Genomic DNA, 15,843 nt, shown 5'->3' on the forward strand with positions numbered 1-15,843 from the left:
ATATGTATGGACTGTGATAAGAGTTGTATGAGCCCCTAATAAAATGATTAGGAAAAAAAAAAAGTTCCCAAGTGGAAGTTGAGAGAGTACATATCTGGTCCTACAAAATTCTCTCTCTCTCTCTCTCTCTCTCTCTCTCTCTCTCTCTCTCGCTCTCTCATGGGAGTTCTGTAGCTAGAATAGAAAAAACACTGAAAAGTAATCCCGGGCTCTCCTGTGGAATGGTTGGACATTTGAAAACACTAAAGAAGATTGGAATTGATGTTCCATGTTCATAGATTGGAAGACTTAACATCGTTAATACTGATTTGGGTCAATGCTAACCCCAAACGATCTACAGACTTAATGCAATTCTGATAAAATTTCAATCGCCTTCATTACAGAAGTAGAAAAGCCAGCCCTTAACTTTAGATGGCATGACTATCGGTCCCCAGTACTCAATCCAATGTTGAAAGAACAGAGCAAAGCAGGGGACTGAACACTGCCTGGTCCTGAGATGCATCCCGGCACGGCTCCAGTAGTCAAGAGAGCCAGATCCAGGATGTGACAATGGACACGTGATAGCTGAGAGTCCAGAAGTAAACCCACACATATATGGGGAACTGATACTTTACAAAGTCCATTCGATGGGGAGGAAAGGAGTCTCTTGAATAACTGATGCTGGAAAATTGGATTCACACATGTAGAAAAATGAAACAAGATCCATGCTTCACAGCCTTATATAAAAATAAATTCAAAATGGATTAATGACCTAAATGCGCTTAATGAAAACATCCAATTCTTAGAAGGGGCAATGTCAGACTTAGCTTTTAAGAATATATACTAGAGTAATAAAAGCTCAAACAGCAAAAGGCAAAATCCGTGAATAGGACATCATAAAAAAAGCTTTTGTTCACCAAAAGCCCCAAAATAGTGAAAGACAAGCTACGGACAGGAAGATTATCTTCAGAAACAAAATTTCTGACAAAAAGGCAATAATCAAACTATTCATTAAACTTTGATGGCTTATGTAATAACAAAAAGACAAATAACACAATCATAAAATGGGCCAAGGATTTAAAGAGGCCATTCAAGAGCCCACCAGACACATGAAAAATGCTCAGTCATCAGCCATCAGAGAGATGCAAAACTCCACCAGCCTTCACTACAGAAAAACCAATCCTCAATTTTATTTGGAATGGCAGGAGCCTCCGAATACCAAATGCAATGTTAAACGAGGTGCCGTTTCATTCCCGCTAGGATAGCTGAGATTTAAAAAAACAAAACAAAAACTATACAATGACAAATATTGGTGAGGATGTGGAGAACCTGGGACCCATGCCCATCGGTAGTCGGAATGCAAACTGGGGCAGCCCTTGGGGAGGCCAATGACAGTAACTCAAAAACTAAACATGGAACTACCATACGTAATAATACTTGTTACCAAAACTCATACTACTCTAGTCTCCGGGAATTGGTGAGATGAAAAGTTCCCAATATGCAACTCTTGCAAGATGATAATCTCCATTCCACCACTCCCCCTCCTTCCCTGAGTACGTTTTGCAAATCGCTCCAGTGCCCCTTGAACTGATGAAAGTTCAAGGAAATGTCTCACTGGGGGTGGGGGGGGTGGGGGGAGTGGATGTAGTTCAGTCCAAAGCCCAAAGGTCAGGTAGGGCTAAGCCAAATGCAGAGGGTGCATCTCTCCTTGGCTCTTGCCAGTGATGAGCTCACGCCCCTTGCTTCTCAGTGGACTCAGTTTATACACAGCAGGATGGCATTGCGGGGAATCCCATTCACAGTTATTCCCGGTTGAATCCTACCAGTATCTCACCCCATCTTCTTACCAGACCCACGCAGGCAAAGGCTATTTGGTTGGAGTTACATGGCGCAATCAAACGTCACCAAAATGCAATCATCTAATCTCCACTTCTGGACTTTATCTTATTTGTGCACATATGACCTGGGACCTCGGACAAGAGGCTTCCACTAGGCATTGGCCTTCTAATCTTAATCAGCTGGACATTTTTCCAGACCACTCCAGAAACAATTTTCTTTTTCCTCTCAGCTGTAGCATGTAATTCCTTACATCCGTTGTAAGTAATAGTAACTAAGACAACCATTACACAGAGAGTGTGGTCCACACCCTCGATTAAGGTCCATCTCATTCATGTTTGTTAGCAGGTACTACTCTAAAATGGGACAAGCCACAGGCATGTGAAACCTAGAATTATTATGTAACGAGTAAGGGACGAGGGCTGGAAGGACCATGTTAATTGGTGTAACTTACTAGCAATTCCATGCTTAAGTATATGCCCAAAAGACATGAAATCACATATTCAAATAGACATTTGTACACCAATGATCATTGCAGGACTGTTCTCCATTGCCAAAAGTTGGAAGTAATCTAATTGACCTGAAAATGTGTTTAATGTGTCTGTTCATTGTCTAGCGCCTGGGCTTGTAAAGCTTGCAAACAAGCCAGGTAAGAGACAACAACTGGTGTATCTTCAACTGGAAAAAGAGGAGAAGAAGGTGGGTCAGGTATAGGAGGTGGACATGGACTATGTGGGTAGGTGCCTCTCTGAACAACTGCCTCCTTGGCCAGGAGACCAGAGGTACCATTACTGAGCATATCAATCAAAGAGTCCATAGATGATTCTGACCAAAAGGAGCAAGATGCAGAGTATAATGTCAAATGCTCGTAGACTCTAGCGTTTCTGGTACAAGGAGACTGGGTGAACCCTGAAACGGTAGCCCTCAGATAATCGTTAGCCTGAAACCAAAAATATGCCCTGGGGTCTTCTTAAAACCAAACAGGATTAGGCTAACTAGCAAAAATTGTCTGCCTTGAACATCATGCTCGTTTAAGAATTATCAACGTGGAAGCCATTAATAACGGGAACTAGAAATATTCTCTTGAAACTTTGGTTGATTTTTATTTTCTTGAGGGAGGAACAACTCAGGAAAGGAGGTGGGAATGGTTGCACAACTCAGTGAGTGTAATTAGTGTCGCTAAATTGTACTCGTAGAAACTGTTGAATTTGTGTGTACTTTGCTGTGTATATGCTCAACAACAACATTTTTATGGCATAATCATAGTAATAGTAATTACAGCCGGGGAATCCCCATAGGGCAGTTCTGCTCTTCCCTGTAAGGCCACTGTGAGTAAGACTGACTTGTCAGCTATAACCACCACCACTCTCACAGAGATGATAAAGCAGTGGGGTGCAGTTCTCCTACACCTGTAGCCCCCAAACTGTGCACCCTGGGGTGTCACAACAAACTCACAAGAGCAACATAAACGATGTTAGATTTCCAGAGGAAGCACCTTTGGTGTCAGATGCTACATAAACCTCTAGCTCAAGGTAGTTCCTGGTTCCACCATTAGGTTGTGCTACATCCTTGTCGGTGGACTCAGTCCTATCTTGGCAAAGTTGGTGTTTTAGCAGTTGCTGTGATAAAAATGACATACCTGGAGAGGAAATGTTTTGAGAGTGATGAGGGCAATGAATGTACAAATGTGCTTTACAGAATTGATGTATGTATGGATTGTGATAAGTGTTGTATGAGCCCCTAATAAAATGATTTGAAAAAAAGTGACATACCACACAGAAATTGTCGTGGAACAGAAAACTGAGTGGCAGTGTCCAATCTGATGCACGGTCAGAAGAGCTGTGTGGTACCCATGAGTAAGTAATTATGACTTCAATGATTGAAAGGAAAATTGGTTTGCTTTCAATGTAAGAGTATTTATTCTTAAGTGACCACGAAATTGTTAAGACACGTATGCTTGTTGAATTATTTGGTGGTGCGGATGGCTGAGCACTCAGTACCTGGTCAAAGGTTGGAGGTTCAAGTCCGCCCACAGTCGCCTTGAAAGAAACGGCTGATGATACTCACGGGGAATCGCCGTGGAGAGCCCATGGAGTCCAGCCCCACACGGACTCACCAGGCACTCCCATCGAGGTGGGTGGACCAGATGGCCGCACGACAACTGGCCCAGCTTCGGTGCAGCCTGCCCTGTTTTGACTCTGCCACTGAAAACAATTGTTGGTTTACCAGGTGGCTTCAAAGCATTGTGGGGAAATTCCATTATCTTTCGATTCCATTTTTCCACCAACTTTTCAAGCCTCCTCCTATTACTCAATGTTAGCTGTTTCTTTTGGCCGAGAGCAGTGGATGTCAACCTTCCTCATGCCACGACCCTTTCATATGGTTCCCCATGTTGTGCTGACCCCCAGCCATAAAATCATTTTCGTTGCTACGTCATAACTGTCATTTTGCTACTGTTATGAATCGGGCGACCCCTGTGAAAGGGCCATTCGACACCCCCCCAAAGGGGTCACGACCCACAGGTTGAGAACTGCTGGCCTAGAGGTACCGTGAAAAAGTGACTGAGACCCTGATGGTGCCGAGAACCAAGAAGGTGTGGAGACCCCTATTTTACACCATCCGACCGAAATCCCTCTTTAATTCATGAAATACTTTGCCTATGAAGCCCGGTTGTCCCCAGTATTCAGTTGTTTATCTTGTTGTTGTTGTTAGTAAGAGCACACAGAGCAGAATGTCCGCCACGTCAACAATGTGTTCAAGGACAACTCAGTGGCTTCGAGTCCATTCAGTTGATTACGTCACACTCCTTCCTGAACTGCCCTCCTCCAGTCCCATTAGGCCCTGCCCCCACGCTCCTAACGCGCCTGTCACTTTGGTGGCTGCTGTCACTCTGACCAAGACGTGGTCACATAGAGCTAGCGGAGTTGCTTTGTGCTGCTCCTCAGCTTTGATACCCTAACATTCCTACGTTGTGATTTTGAGCAATTTCAAGAAGCATTCTGGGCCAGCGTTTACTTCAGGCTGTTCTGGAGGAGCTCCACAAGGAGCAGCACCTGGACAGCATTCGGGGACAGGACTTCTTGTCCGTGGCAGGTGTGTGGAGTAATCATCTGTTGGATCTTTCAAGAACATCATCGTGAGTTGTGCACAACAAATTACATTTCCTTGAATTAAGCGTAGGTTATTCATGATAAAATAATGCTTCCATGGAATTTTAGATGTCTTCAAATTAACATGATAAAACCAACAATTTGGGGGTGGACATATTCAGAACATTTAAATTTTTTTAACTTCTGTTTTGTCCGAATTTATATAGACTGAGCATGCTTTCCTCATATCATCAGAAAACGGTTTTTAATTAAACATCTCTTTGAATCCTACAAGAAGATTGATGTAATTGACTCTGCTGTTGAAGATAATGATGTTGGACAGAAAGGAAAGCAGAATTCTAAATTAAATCAAGGTCAGAATCGAAAGGTTGAGTTTGATGTGGCCATGTTAACAACCAGAGTTAGAACTCCGCCGTTCCTTTGAGTTGCTAGCCAGTGTTTGAATATCACCCCAGTACTACTGAAAGGTGAATTTTTAAATTATAAATGCACTGACTGGAGGTTAGGAACTAAATGTATTTACATCTGTCTCTGAATTATCATAACACCCTCCTGCCGGGCTCCCCTGTTGAACTAAATCCGAGCTCGCTGCTGCTGAGTGGATGCCAGCTCGCAGTGGCTCTGCGAGGCGGCAAATCTGTACTGGAGCCGACAGCCTCCTCTTTCTCTCACGGTGGTTTTAAACCGCCAACCTTTCGCTTAGCAGTCGCAGTTACCTGGCATGGTCGCTTGAGTGTGTTGTTATTGCCCCTCCGTGTCTGAAAATCTGACACGTGGGTTTGTGCCATATACACGTTGTCCTTCACCTCCACCCCAGTCCCTAGCGCAGGCACCCAGGAATGAGCACGTGACGGATGGGGTATGATCTCCGCCGTGGCTCTCAGCAGCCTGGGCACTTTGTTCGTGATGGGCAGTCACTCACCCCTCTGTGCTCCCCAGCGCTAGCCCGGGGAAGGCAAAAGAGCACGTGCTAGTGGAACAATGGAGAATTTGAATAAATCTGTCACACGCTCCCTTTATGCCTTTGTAAAAATCTGACCTAATTCCTTTTAAGTAAGAGATTTCACGAAAGGGTGCTTACTACAAAATCTAATTATAGACACATTCAGACCTGTAGACTGGTATTTAAACTCAATAATGACAAATTCATATTGCTTTTTTTTTAATCCAGAGCCATTTTCATTGTAACCGAGAAAGGGTCTACTCTTTTTACCTATTTCCTAGACAACTTAGTCTTTCTTAGTATTTTATTTTCTTGATTTTAGTTTTATTTTCAGAAGAATCTACATGAAAATAAGTGCATGAATCATAATTGCTGATATAATAAATTAAAAGATACTTAATTTTATTCAACCCATGTGTCACTGCTGTCTCATTAAAACCTCCAATTGCCACTGATCTTGGTAGTACTTCTGCTTTCTCCAGAGAAGGGAAACAGAGTCCTAGCAGCCTTCTCCAAAGGCATCTTGTTTTTATAGACATACCTGCTTCCATGCTCCCCCCATGACTATCAGCAGTGTACACGTTTGGTTTTAAATTTGCCTATGTCTTCACTAATTCTAATGTTAACACCAGGGCAGGTCAATAGATGCCTAGATGATGTGAGTTTCAACATCGTGAAGCTTATCTGTAAACAACACAGTGGCAATGTGTTATTCGCTTCTGAAAGCTAGCTGCCCAGCCCTGTGAGCCACAAGTCACACAAAATCATTTTCGAGCGAGCCGATGAATGCTTTGAAATCACATTTGGGAAATGCTAGCATGGTGTGTGGATCTCGTTAAAGCAGTGTAATCGTACTGTTCAACAGAGAGAAATTGACTTGGGAGAGATTCTTCATCTATGTCAAGTTACTAGAATGATGATGTCAGAAGCAAACACTGCTTGGGGGCCAGCAGGTGGGCTGGCAGGGTACAAGTCCCTGGTGTGATAGCTGACCTAGTCCTATGTGAATGAAGCTGCAAAGTGGTATTTAAAGAAAGAAAAGATGCTGGGTTGTATTAAGGCATGTAATATGTGAGTGCATACTCATGGGCTAGAGAGTAGGCCTTTTCTTCTATTTCCATGTAGTTTGTCTTTATTAAGGTAATGACATCCCATTTTAATAGGTGAAGAAACAAAAACGCTCCCTTGTCGAAGCATAGGGGAAATCACAAAATTCAAAAGGGGAGTGAAGCACATCATTAGATAAATGTGCATTACTTGGAAATTTGGGGATTGTAGGCTTTATGGAAAGAAGCTAAGGAGTAGTCTAATTACTCTCTTCAATTTTATGAACTGAAAGTTGCTTGTGATCATGACTGTCCAAGAAAAGAAAAACAAGACGTGAAATAAAAGAAGACTGTGGAGTTGTGAAAGAATCTTTAAATGTAAGAATCATGAAATACTCAAAAGACCTGTTGAAGAAGTTCATATAATGCTTATCATGGGGATCTTTAAAAGAAGATTAAGTCTTCAGGTAGAATCGGTGGTTTTGAATATGGAGGGGTCAGTGCTTTATGGTTCTTTGGGATCTTAAATGTTACTGAGAGACATACTTATGATATTTGAGTTTACAACCAGTCTCTAACTGTGGGCCCATGATTTCAAAGGATTACTAGTTGTATTTTGTTAGAAGAGACCATTTTGCTGTCCAGCCATAAGGGACTCTGTTAGGGTTCTCTAGAGATACGAAACGAGGACACTTATGATGCGATAGATAGATAGATAGATAGATAGATAGATAGATAGATAGATAGATAGATAGATAGAGCGAGCATGAAGGAATATAACAGCTAATTAGTCCACACACAGAGGGCTTAGTTCAACTCACTTCCATGGAACAGTTAACATACTGGAAGGCCTTCAACTCTGCTGGGTCCAAGGTCAAGGAAGCAGACAGCTGAGTCTTCCATAGAGCAATGCAGGCAGTCTGACCACAGACAGCAAGCAGCAGGGCAGGTCACCAACAGTCAACCAGGTGACAGGATCCAACAGACCCCAGCTCAAGCGATGTATACACCAGCGGCGTGGTGAAGCAGGTCTCAAAGGAACCTCAAGCTCTTGTGACACAGTCCATGGGTTGGGTGTCCCACAGGTAGTGTAGCTCATATGTTGAGCCAGAGAACTAGCTAAGGCAGCCGCACGCTGGTCTGATCACCAGAGAGCAAGAGAGAGAGAGAGGCGGGGCTTGCCAAGCCATTTATCTTTTTGCCCTCCAATCAAACTGCGGCCTTATTAATCCCACATATTCCTATTGGCCAGGTTTGCACCATAAACCTACCTATCACAGACTCTAAATATGATTGTCAACCTTGATAGGACTAAATTGCACTAACAAAGAGGCCAAACCAGAAAACTCATAACTAAGAGGAAGAAAAGCAAAGCCATGCATGGACGTTGCAGCATAATAGACCACGTCCTCTTTTGGAGCCTTGGTCTTTCGTGACTGCGTGGTTTGGTTAGTGGCAGATCGTGGGACTCAGGGCAGTCATTTTTTCAGGAAGAAACCACGAGGTTAAGAAGGAAGGCACAACCTAAGTCATCAGAAATGTAAATCTGTATCTGTACACACACATGAGGGGAGCTTCAAAGGGGGCATAGAACACATGGAGTTAAAAAATTATGGAAGTTTCCCATGACCTTTTGAAGTGCCATTGTATACTTACACATAAATGTAGTCAACAAACTCCATGCTACCTGCATTGAGCTGATTCTGACTCATGGCCACCCTGTGCATGCCGAGTAGAACTGTATAGGGTTTCAAGGCTGTGGCGTTGGGGCAGCGGATCACCAGGCTTTTCTTCCTAGGAACCTCTGGGTGGATTCACACCACCAACCTTTCAGTTGGTAGTCCAGGACTTAACCAATTTCACCACCTAAGAACCCCAGTCACAAGCCCAGACTTATGAAAACAGTATGAAATTAACTTTCTGTGTTATTCTGGGTTGACTAGAGAAACAAATTCATAGACGCTCGTATGTGTATAAGAAAGAGCTTTATATAAAAGAGCAATTGTATATTGAGAAAACATCCCAGCCCAGTCCAGATCAGGTCCATAAGTCTGATAGTAGCCCATTTGTCCAATACCAATCTATAAATTCCTCTTCAGACTCATGAACCACATACAGTGACACTGAATGCAGGAAGATCCCAGGTCAGTGGGTGGAAAGTCTCTTGAATCCAGTGGTGGTGGAAGCATCTCAGAGCTAGCATGGATCTCCATGTGGCTCCTCCAGCTGCAGGGCTCTGGCGCCATCAGCGTAGCTCCATGTGGCTGGTCAATAGGAATGTGAACCAGACAGAGTGTCCCGCCTCCAGGGAGGAAGACAGGAGTTCCCAGAATCCTCAGGAGAAGGCCATGCCCATACAGATGCCTCATTGGCTATGACTGATTGACAGGCTAGACTCCACCCCTTCACTCAATTTGACAGGAGATTATGTAACTGCCACACCTTCCAACCATGAACATGAAATAAAAATTTGAATATTAGGACCAAAAAATTAAAATTTGGATATTAGGAACAATAGCAGTAAATTATGTTAATGTCATAACCGTTTCTTTAGGGAACTTTTGTATTCTAATCCATAAGATCACATATAATAAGAATTTGTTGTATTGCCTTATAATATTTCTTATTAATAAGATTTTAAACAAATTGTCTATTCTTATACACCTAGAACATAGGTTCCCAAACTTATTGGGCCTGCTGGGCCCTCTTCAGAAAAAAAATTATTCAGCATCCTCCTGGCACTTACAAACTTTGGTACTCTCACCCATAATCCAGGATACAGTGTACGTATCTTTTACAGCCCCCTGGATATTGTGACCCCCACGCCAGAGGTAGAATCTCCCACTTTAAGATACGTTGACCGCGAAGCATCAAAAATTGTTGATGTTAATCTTAATATTCTTCCACCTTCATGTAAGGAGCCCTGGTGATATAGTAGTTAAGTACTTGCCTCCTAACTGGAAGGTTGGCGGTTTGAATCCACCAGCTGTTCCACTGGAGAAAGAGGTGACAGTCTGCTTCCCTGAAGATTCCAGTTTGGGGAACCCTACAGGCAGTTCCACTCTGTCATGTCGGCCCCCCTGAGCAGGAATTGACTCCGTGACAGCATGCAGATGCCTTCTGTTAAATTAATTATTGATCTACTGAAGTGGACTGTAGCCATCACCTCATATTACTTATTATTCACTGACTGATTCTCTTCTATCTCGCTGAGATATATATTCATCCAACTTCAGCTTACCTCCCTCAGGGCAGACTGTTCCATCCTGGGACAGCCGGGGGTTCTTGGCAGGGCTCTGAACCGGTTCATTTCACTTTGACCACCTGCTGGGATTGTGCATTTCTGATTCAGCATATCAGGGGAGAACGCGGGGGGCCAAACCAGAATGAACTAGTTTGAAGCCCAGGTCCTAGGATACTCTTCCCATGCAGTAGTCAGTCCCCCTGCTTCCACTGACAGCTCTGCCAACATTTGGGGACATCTGTCATGTCTGCTCTGAGCCTTTAATCGGATCACTCCCAGTCCTGCGAACCGCAAAATCGGCAGTTAAAACCCAACAGCGGCTCCACGGGGCAAAGACAGGCTTTCGTCTTCCCAAGAAGAGTTACAGTCTTGAAAGAACCTGGGGACGGTTCTGCTCTGCCCTAACAGGTCTCCGTGAGTCGGCATCAACTCCACGGCCGTTTATTTAATCATACCTGGTCCCAGCCTTTCATTTAAGCACTCCGGTTCTTCCAGCCATTCCTCGCAGCACGTGGACTTCGCCCTCAGCAGCAGCGGCACTGTTCTAGACTGTGGCAGCCTGCAGGGCTCCCGTTAATGGAGTGCTCCATTCTCGCACCCTTTGCTTCAGATGCTGTCAAGTCCACCCTCTCGTGATAGACACTGATTAAGAAAAAGTAACAATCACAGTGGGGTGTGAATAACTTATTAACATTGTACATATAGATGGCTGCTGAGCCAGTAAGATGGTCAAATGTAACATAATTGAAAGGTTTTAAAGGTGTTTAAGAAATTGTATAGATCTGAGATTTTGAAGTTGTTATTGATGATTCTGGGAAAGTTTCATTCAATGTTAGGTGAAAATACAAGGGAGGCCTCCAAAAGTTTGTGGGGGAAATTCCATTGTCTTTTAATCCCATTTTACATGAGCTTTTTGAAGCCCCACGTCGTTCTTATGGGAAATATTGTCATTTGTTTATTGGGGCTTTTAGAAACACTCAAGGTCTGAGTGTTTTAGTTAAGAAAAACGTATTCATATAGCTTTGCTTCCTACATTTGGGTAATTTGGTTTGTTGTTGAGAGCAGAGGCTGTGGAGGGAGGGGTACTGAAGTATTTTCAGGGTTATAATCCACTTCATGTGCTTCAAGCTGATCTACTGTAATTATTTTGTGTTATTTAGGACTTTGCTTTTTGGGGGGGGGGGTTGTTATGAGCCAGTGAAATATTATTCGCTTCTTTGGAAGACAAAAGCAAACACTGCCTCAGCACTTCAGTGGTGTTCGTCCTTCCACATTATCTGACCCTTTAATTGAAAGGCAGTTTATTATAATTTTAGCATCAGAGCTATAGAAAGCCATAGAAATACTTAATGATGGTGTAGTTTGAATCTCTCTCGACAAGAGGAAATTATCCTGTCTGCCTGGCTTTCATTAGATGACATTCACCCGCTCCAGTGCAGAAAGACACTGGATCCAAGGCTCCGCTGAAAACGCAAGGGGAAGTAAATTCAGATTCGTCATAATCGGCTTCTACCTAAGGCACGTCCCAAGACCCCACGGGATCTATTGCGTCAGTCCTGAGAGAGCCATCTTCTCCTTCTGATAGTCCCTGTTGTCGTCAGCTGCCACGGAGTCCCTTCTGACCCACAGCGACCCGGGTCCTGCGCCTCCCTCACACGTGTTCCTCTGCCTGAGCCCATGGGGCAGCCACTGTGTCGAGCCTTCCTTCCCCCCACTGCGCCAAGCACGACGTCCTGATTATAAAGATCTGATTTGCCCCTGTCCTGCACAAATGACGCTGTCATCTTTTGGAAATTCTCACCTTATCTCAAACGTTGTCTCGTCTTATTACAGAGTTAGTAGACACCGTATAGATAGAGTGAACGTAACTTGTATCTATACTGAGAAACTAAGACGTGTGCAAGTCGTTCGATTGCAGTGGTCCATCCGGAACCAAACCCACGTATCGCTCAGGGTGGCTGTGTTTGCAAATGTGGAACGCAAATAGAAACTGTCTTTCTTCAGACCGTTATTTAGGTCCCTTTGGCCCATGCCGAATTCAGATGCCTAGGACACTGAGCGCAGACGCTTCTACTGAGCATGAGATGAGGCCAGGAGAGCGGGGCATTCCTGAGGTTTTCCCACAGCACTCCCGTGTCCCCAGACCCGGTTGCTGAGACATCTTCCCGTGTTTCATGTTTGGTGCCATGCTTGAGAAAAACCGACCAGGTTGAATCTCCCTGTTCAAGACCCGTCTTGACCGCCTCCTTTTCAGATCGCTACCATTAAATGGCCATTCTTTTGTCTTTTATAGCATACACTTTATTCTGACATATATTTGGGGGATATGTTTGTTTCAGAAGCAGATATATATTTGTGTGTGTGTGTGCATAAAGTATTATTTCTAAACATGTTTCCAGAAAACAGCTAATTTCATCATTATTTTCTGAAATTTTTACTCAGTTCATGAGAGTTGGTTGCACTTCCTGATCCTTAAGACCAGATTTTTCCTGTCACTTATTTTAATCTTTTCTCGTTTAAAGCTCCCAGACTTAATTGTGTTTGGGTCAGTAATCCTCTGAGCTCTGCTTACCATTGACTGGCCAGTAAATTCTGATAAAGCATGTGGGGGTAGAATACTCTATAAAAGCTACCGTTGCTGATGCATCCTTGCGTTTCCTAATGTATCACTAATGAGCTACATGCAAAATAGAATATGCTGATTGCTTTTTGTGATCTGTGTTCAATAAATCTACAATGAGCAGGAGGCGTTAGGTTTCACATTATCTCTTGAAAGCACCTTGATAGTTCCAGTGGTATGTATTGTAACCATCGGCTGTGTCCCATTTAATTTGGTGACCTCATTGTCGCCAGCATTGTGTCCTTCGTTCACGGTCATGCTTGTGTTTTCCTGTTCACTGTCTTCTGTTCAGGAAAAGGTCTAAGTAATCACCCATTATTTGAGTTACTAGAGTATGCTAAAAATTATCTTTCGGTCCTGCTCAAAGGCTAGCATAATGGGGTAGGAAGAGTGGAGGTTACTTAAGAGAAATTCTACTGGAGGAAGCAGTAGGTACTATTTTATTTTTACCCCTTTGTGTTACGGACTGTGAATGCTGGGGAACAATTCTCGTACTTTGGTAGGCTCTGTAAATCTATGACTCAAACATAACCGATTTACTAGTTATTGTGGCTCGATGCCATTCAGTCGGCCTGACGCCTAGCGGCCAGGGTACAACAGACCGAGCCGCTGCTCCGCCCCGACAGTCGTGGCTGTGCCGAAGGCCACGGTGGGTGGCAGCCACTGACCCTCTGCTTTACTAAGCGCGATGTCCTCCCCAGGGCATATCACATCTCCACGGGTATAGTCGCTGTGCCTGTGCTTGAAAAGAGATATCTGGAAGGAGGAAGTTGTCTGTCTCATAAAATTCATCACGCGACCTTTGACATTTCTGTCCCTAAGTTATGGTTTTCAGCTATTGATCCTTATTTTGGGTCTTCTACCTTTTCCTTTCAATCTCTAATCATGATCTTGAGTGCATGTTTATCGATTCTAGGCTGCTGAAATTGGTAACAATTTTCAATTCCTTGGTCTTCGGCATTAGTAGTTTTCACAAAATTTGATTTATCCTAGCTACTGCTCATCACAACAGTTCTGAGTCAAGTTTTTCTGAGTCTCAAAAATTTACTTATTAAAAAAAAAACATCTTGATATGTATTCATTGCCAAATTGAGAACTATTTTAAGTGTTTCTCCAGAAGTCGCACACCAAGTAATGTGAATTTTGTACTTGAGAGCTGTATTAACTGATCTGTTTTAAGTAATGTTTATTGGCTTATATTTGCCCATAGATTTTTACGTCTCCTTTAAGATGATAGAATGAACTACACTGCAAATTGAGTTACTGTGTCCTATCTTCTCTTTGACATGCCAGAACTGTGACTAAGGGGGAAAGAGTTGTTTTAATGATGTTATATTGATAAAATGATGTTTGTGCTCTGGAGTAGTCTATCAAAAAGATTCAGCAAATAAACTGGTAACGGTCCAGTGGGCAAACCTTTGTCTGCCAACCCCCGAGATGGTGCGCGAAGGACAGAGCTGACGGGGCGGGGCTTGTGAACCTTGATCAGAAATGGGGCTCCCGGGTTGCTCCTGACGAAGGAGACTCCCCAGAAGCTCTCTGCTGCTCCGGCTCATTGCTGCCGCCATGAAACTAAAATCTTTGTGTTTTTATTTTAGTGACGTTGTACGCCTCCTGCATTCTCCTGGGAGTGTTTCTGAATAGCAGTGTACCTATATTTTTTGAGCTTTTTGTGGAAACTGTCTACCCAGTTCCTGAAGGAATTACTTGTGGAGTTGTCACTTTTTTAAGTAATATGTTCATGGGAGTACTTCTGTTTTTCCTCACATTTTATCACACAGGTAAGACATTTGATTTTTTCCCTTCACTTACTAACTAAAGGCTATGAGAGCGGTTTGTGACACTGATGAATGAGCGCAGAGCTTATATGGAGAATTCTCACTCAGTTTTTATGAACTTACTAGGGTATCGTTGTTGATTTCATTTCTTTGGATGGGCTGTGTAAATATATATAGTGTGTTTCTTTTAAAAAACAAAAATCCCTCCAGATTCTGCATCCCTCAAGCCTCATGGTGTGCTGAGTGGTTTTAAAAAAAAAGAGGAGGAAAAGTAAAATGTAATGGGCTGGGATGATGCTTTCACGTGCAGACTCAGTTGCTGACCCCATCAGCCTGGGCTGGCCCAGCACGCAGCGCAGCCGTCCTGTGGAAACCACTGGTTGATAACTTTTGTCGTAACGTAGGATCCCTTCTTCACATTGAGTGTAAATTAGCGCTGGGTGTTCATGTACCATTTAGGGGAAGGCCGCCCAGAGGGAGTGTCGAGTGTGTATTCCAAACCCAACAACTGCCTATGGAAGAACCTGGGCGGTGACTACGTGCTAATGCGAAAGGGACGACGCACAAAAGGACAGGGAGAATGGTTGCGCTGCTCAAAGAACGGGACCAGGGCCACTAACTGTGACACAGCAAGTGGTTGACGTGGCACATTCTCAACAGCAAAACGAGTATCTTAAAACCCCTGTGATCGTGGAGTGTTCTTTATGTGCTCGCCCGATGCAGTGGCCCTAACCTGTGTAGTGCCACGAAGGAGTTGGGTTTATTTTAATTAAATCACTTTTAAATTTAAATAACCACATATGGCTAGTGGGATCACAAAAAGAAGATCAAGATTAGAAACTGAATCCCTCCCTGGAGTAGACAGGGACCCGAATGAAAGAGGAGACAGCAGAGTTAGCTGAGGATAAAAGAAGAGACATCGCTTTAACCGAGTCAGAAAAAGACAGTCTGCGTGGTGTGGATGTGGGTGGATACATTTACTGGATAGACCACTGAAGAAATTCCATTTCAATGGCCCCAACTTTTGTTTTTAATCATATTATTGGGGGCTCATAGAACGCTTATCACAATCCATACAGACATCTATTGTGTCAAGCACATTTATACATTTGTTTCCCTCATCATTCTCAAAATATTTGCGTTCTACTTAAGCCCTTAATATCAGCTCCTCAATCCGCCCCCCACCCCCACCCCGTCTGCCCCCTCACGAACCCTTGATAATTTATAAATTTTTTTTTGTCATGTCTTACACTGTCTGACATCTCCCTTCACCCACTTTTCTGTTGT

General features: G+C 43.4%; 1 protein-coding gene across 1 annotated transcript in view; it reads left to right on the plus strand.

The window, feature by feature from the left end:
* The window catches only part of SLC49A4 (solute carrier family 49 member 4), a 108,921-nt gene that overhangs the window by 83,166 nt on the left and 9,912 nt on the right, over nucleotides 1-15,843 (plus strand). The window contains exon 9 of the mRNA XM_030884814.2: nucleotides 14,377-14,559. Coding sequence (XP_030740674.1) covers nucleotides 14,377-14,559 — 183 coding nt within the window. The remainder of the gene's footprint in view (nucleotides 1-14,376; nucleotides 14,560-15,843) is intronic.

The sequence above is a fragment of the Echinops telfairi genome, unplaced genomic scaffold (genome assembly GCF_000313985.2).
Source record: "Echinops telfairi isolate 266 unplaced genomic scaffold, ASM31398v2 ScPeMD7_17;HRSCAF=63, whole genome shotgun sequence".
In the NCBI taxonomy this organism is placed as follows: Eukaryota; Metazoa; Chordata; class Mammalia; order Afrosoricida; family Tenrecidae; genus Echinops; species Echinops telfairi.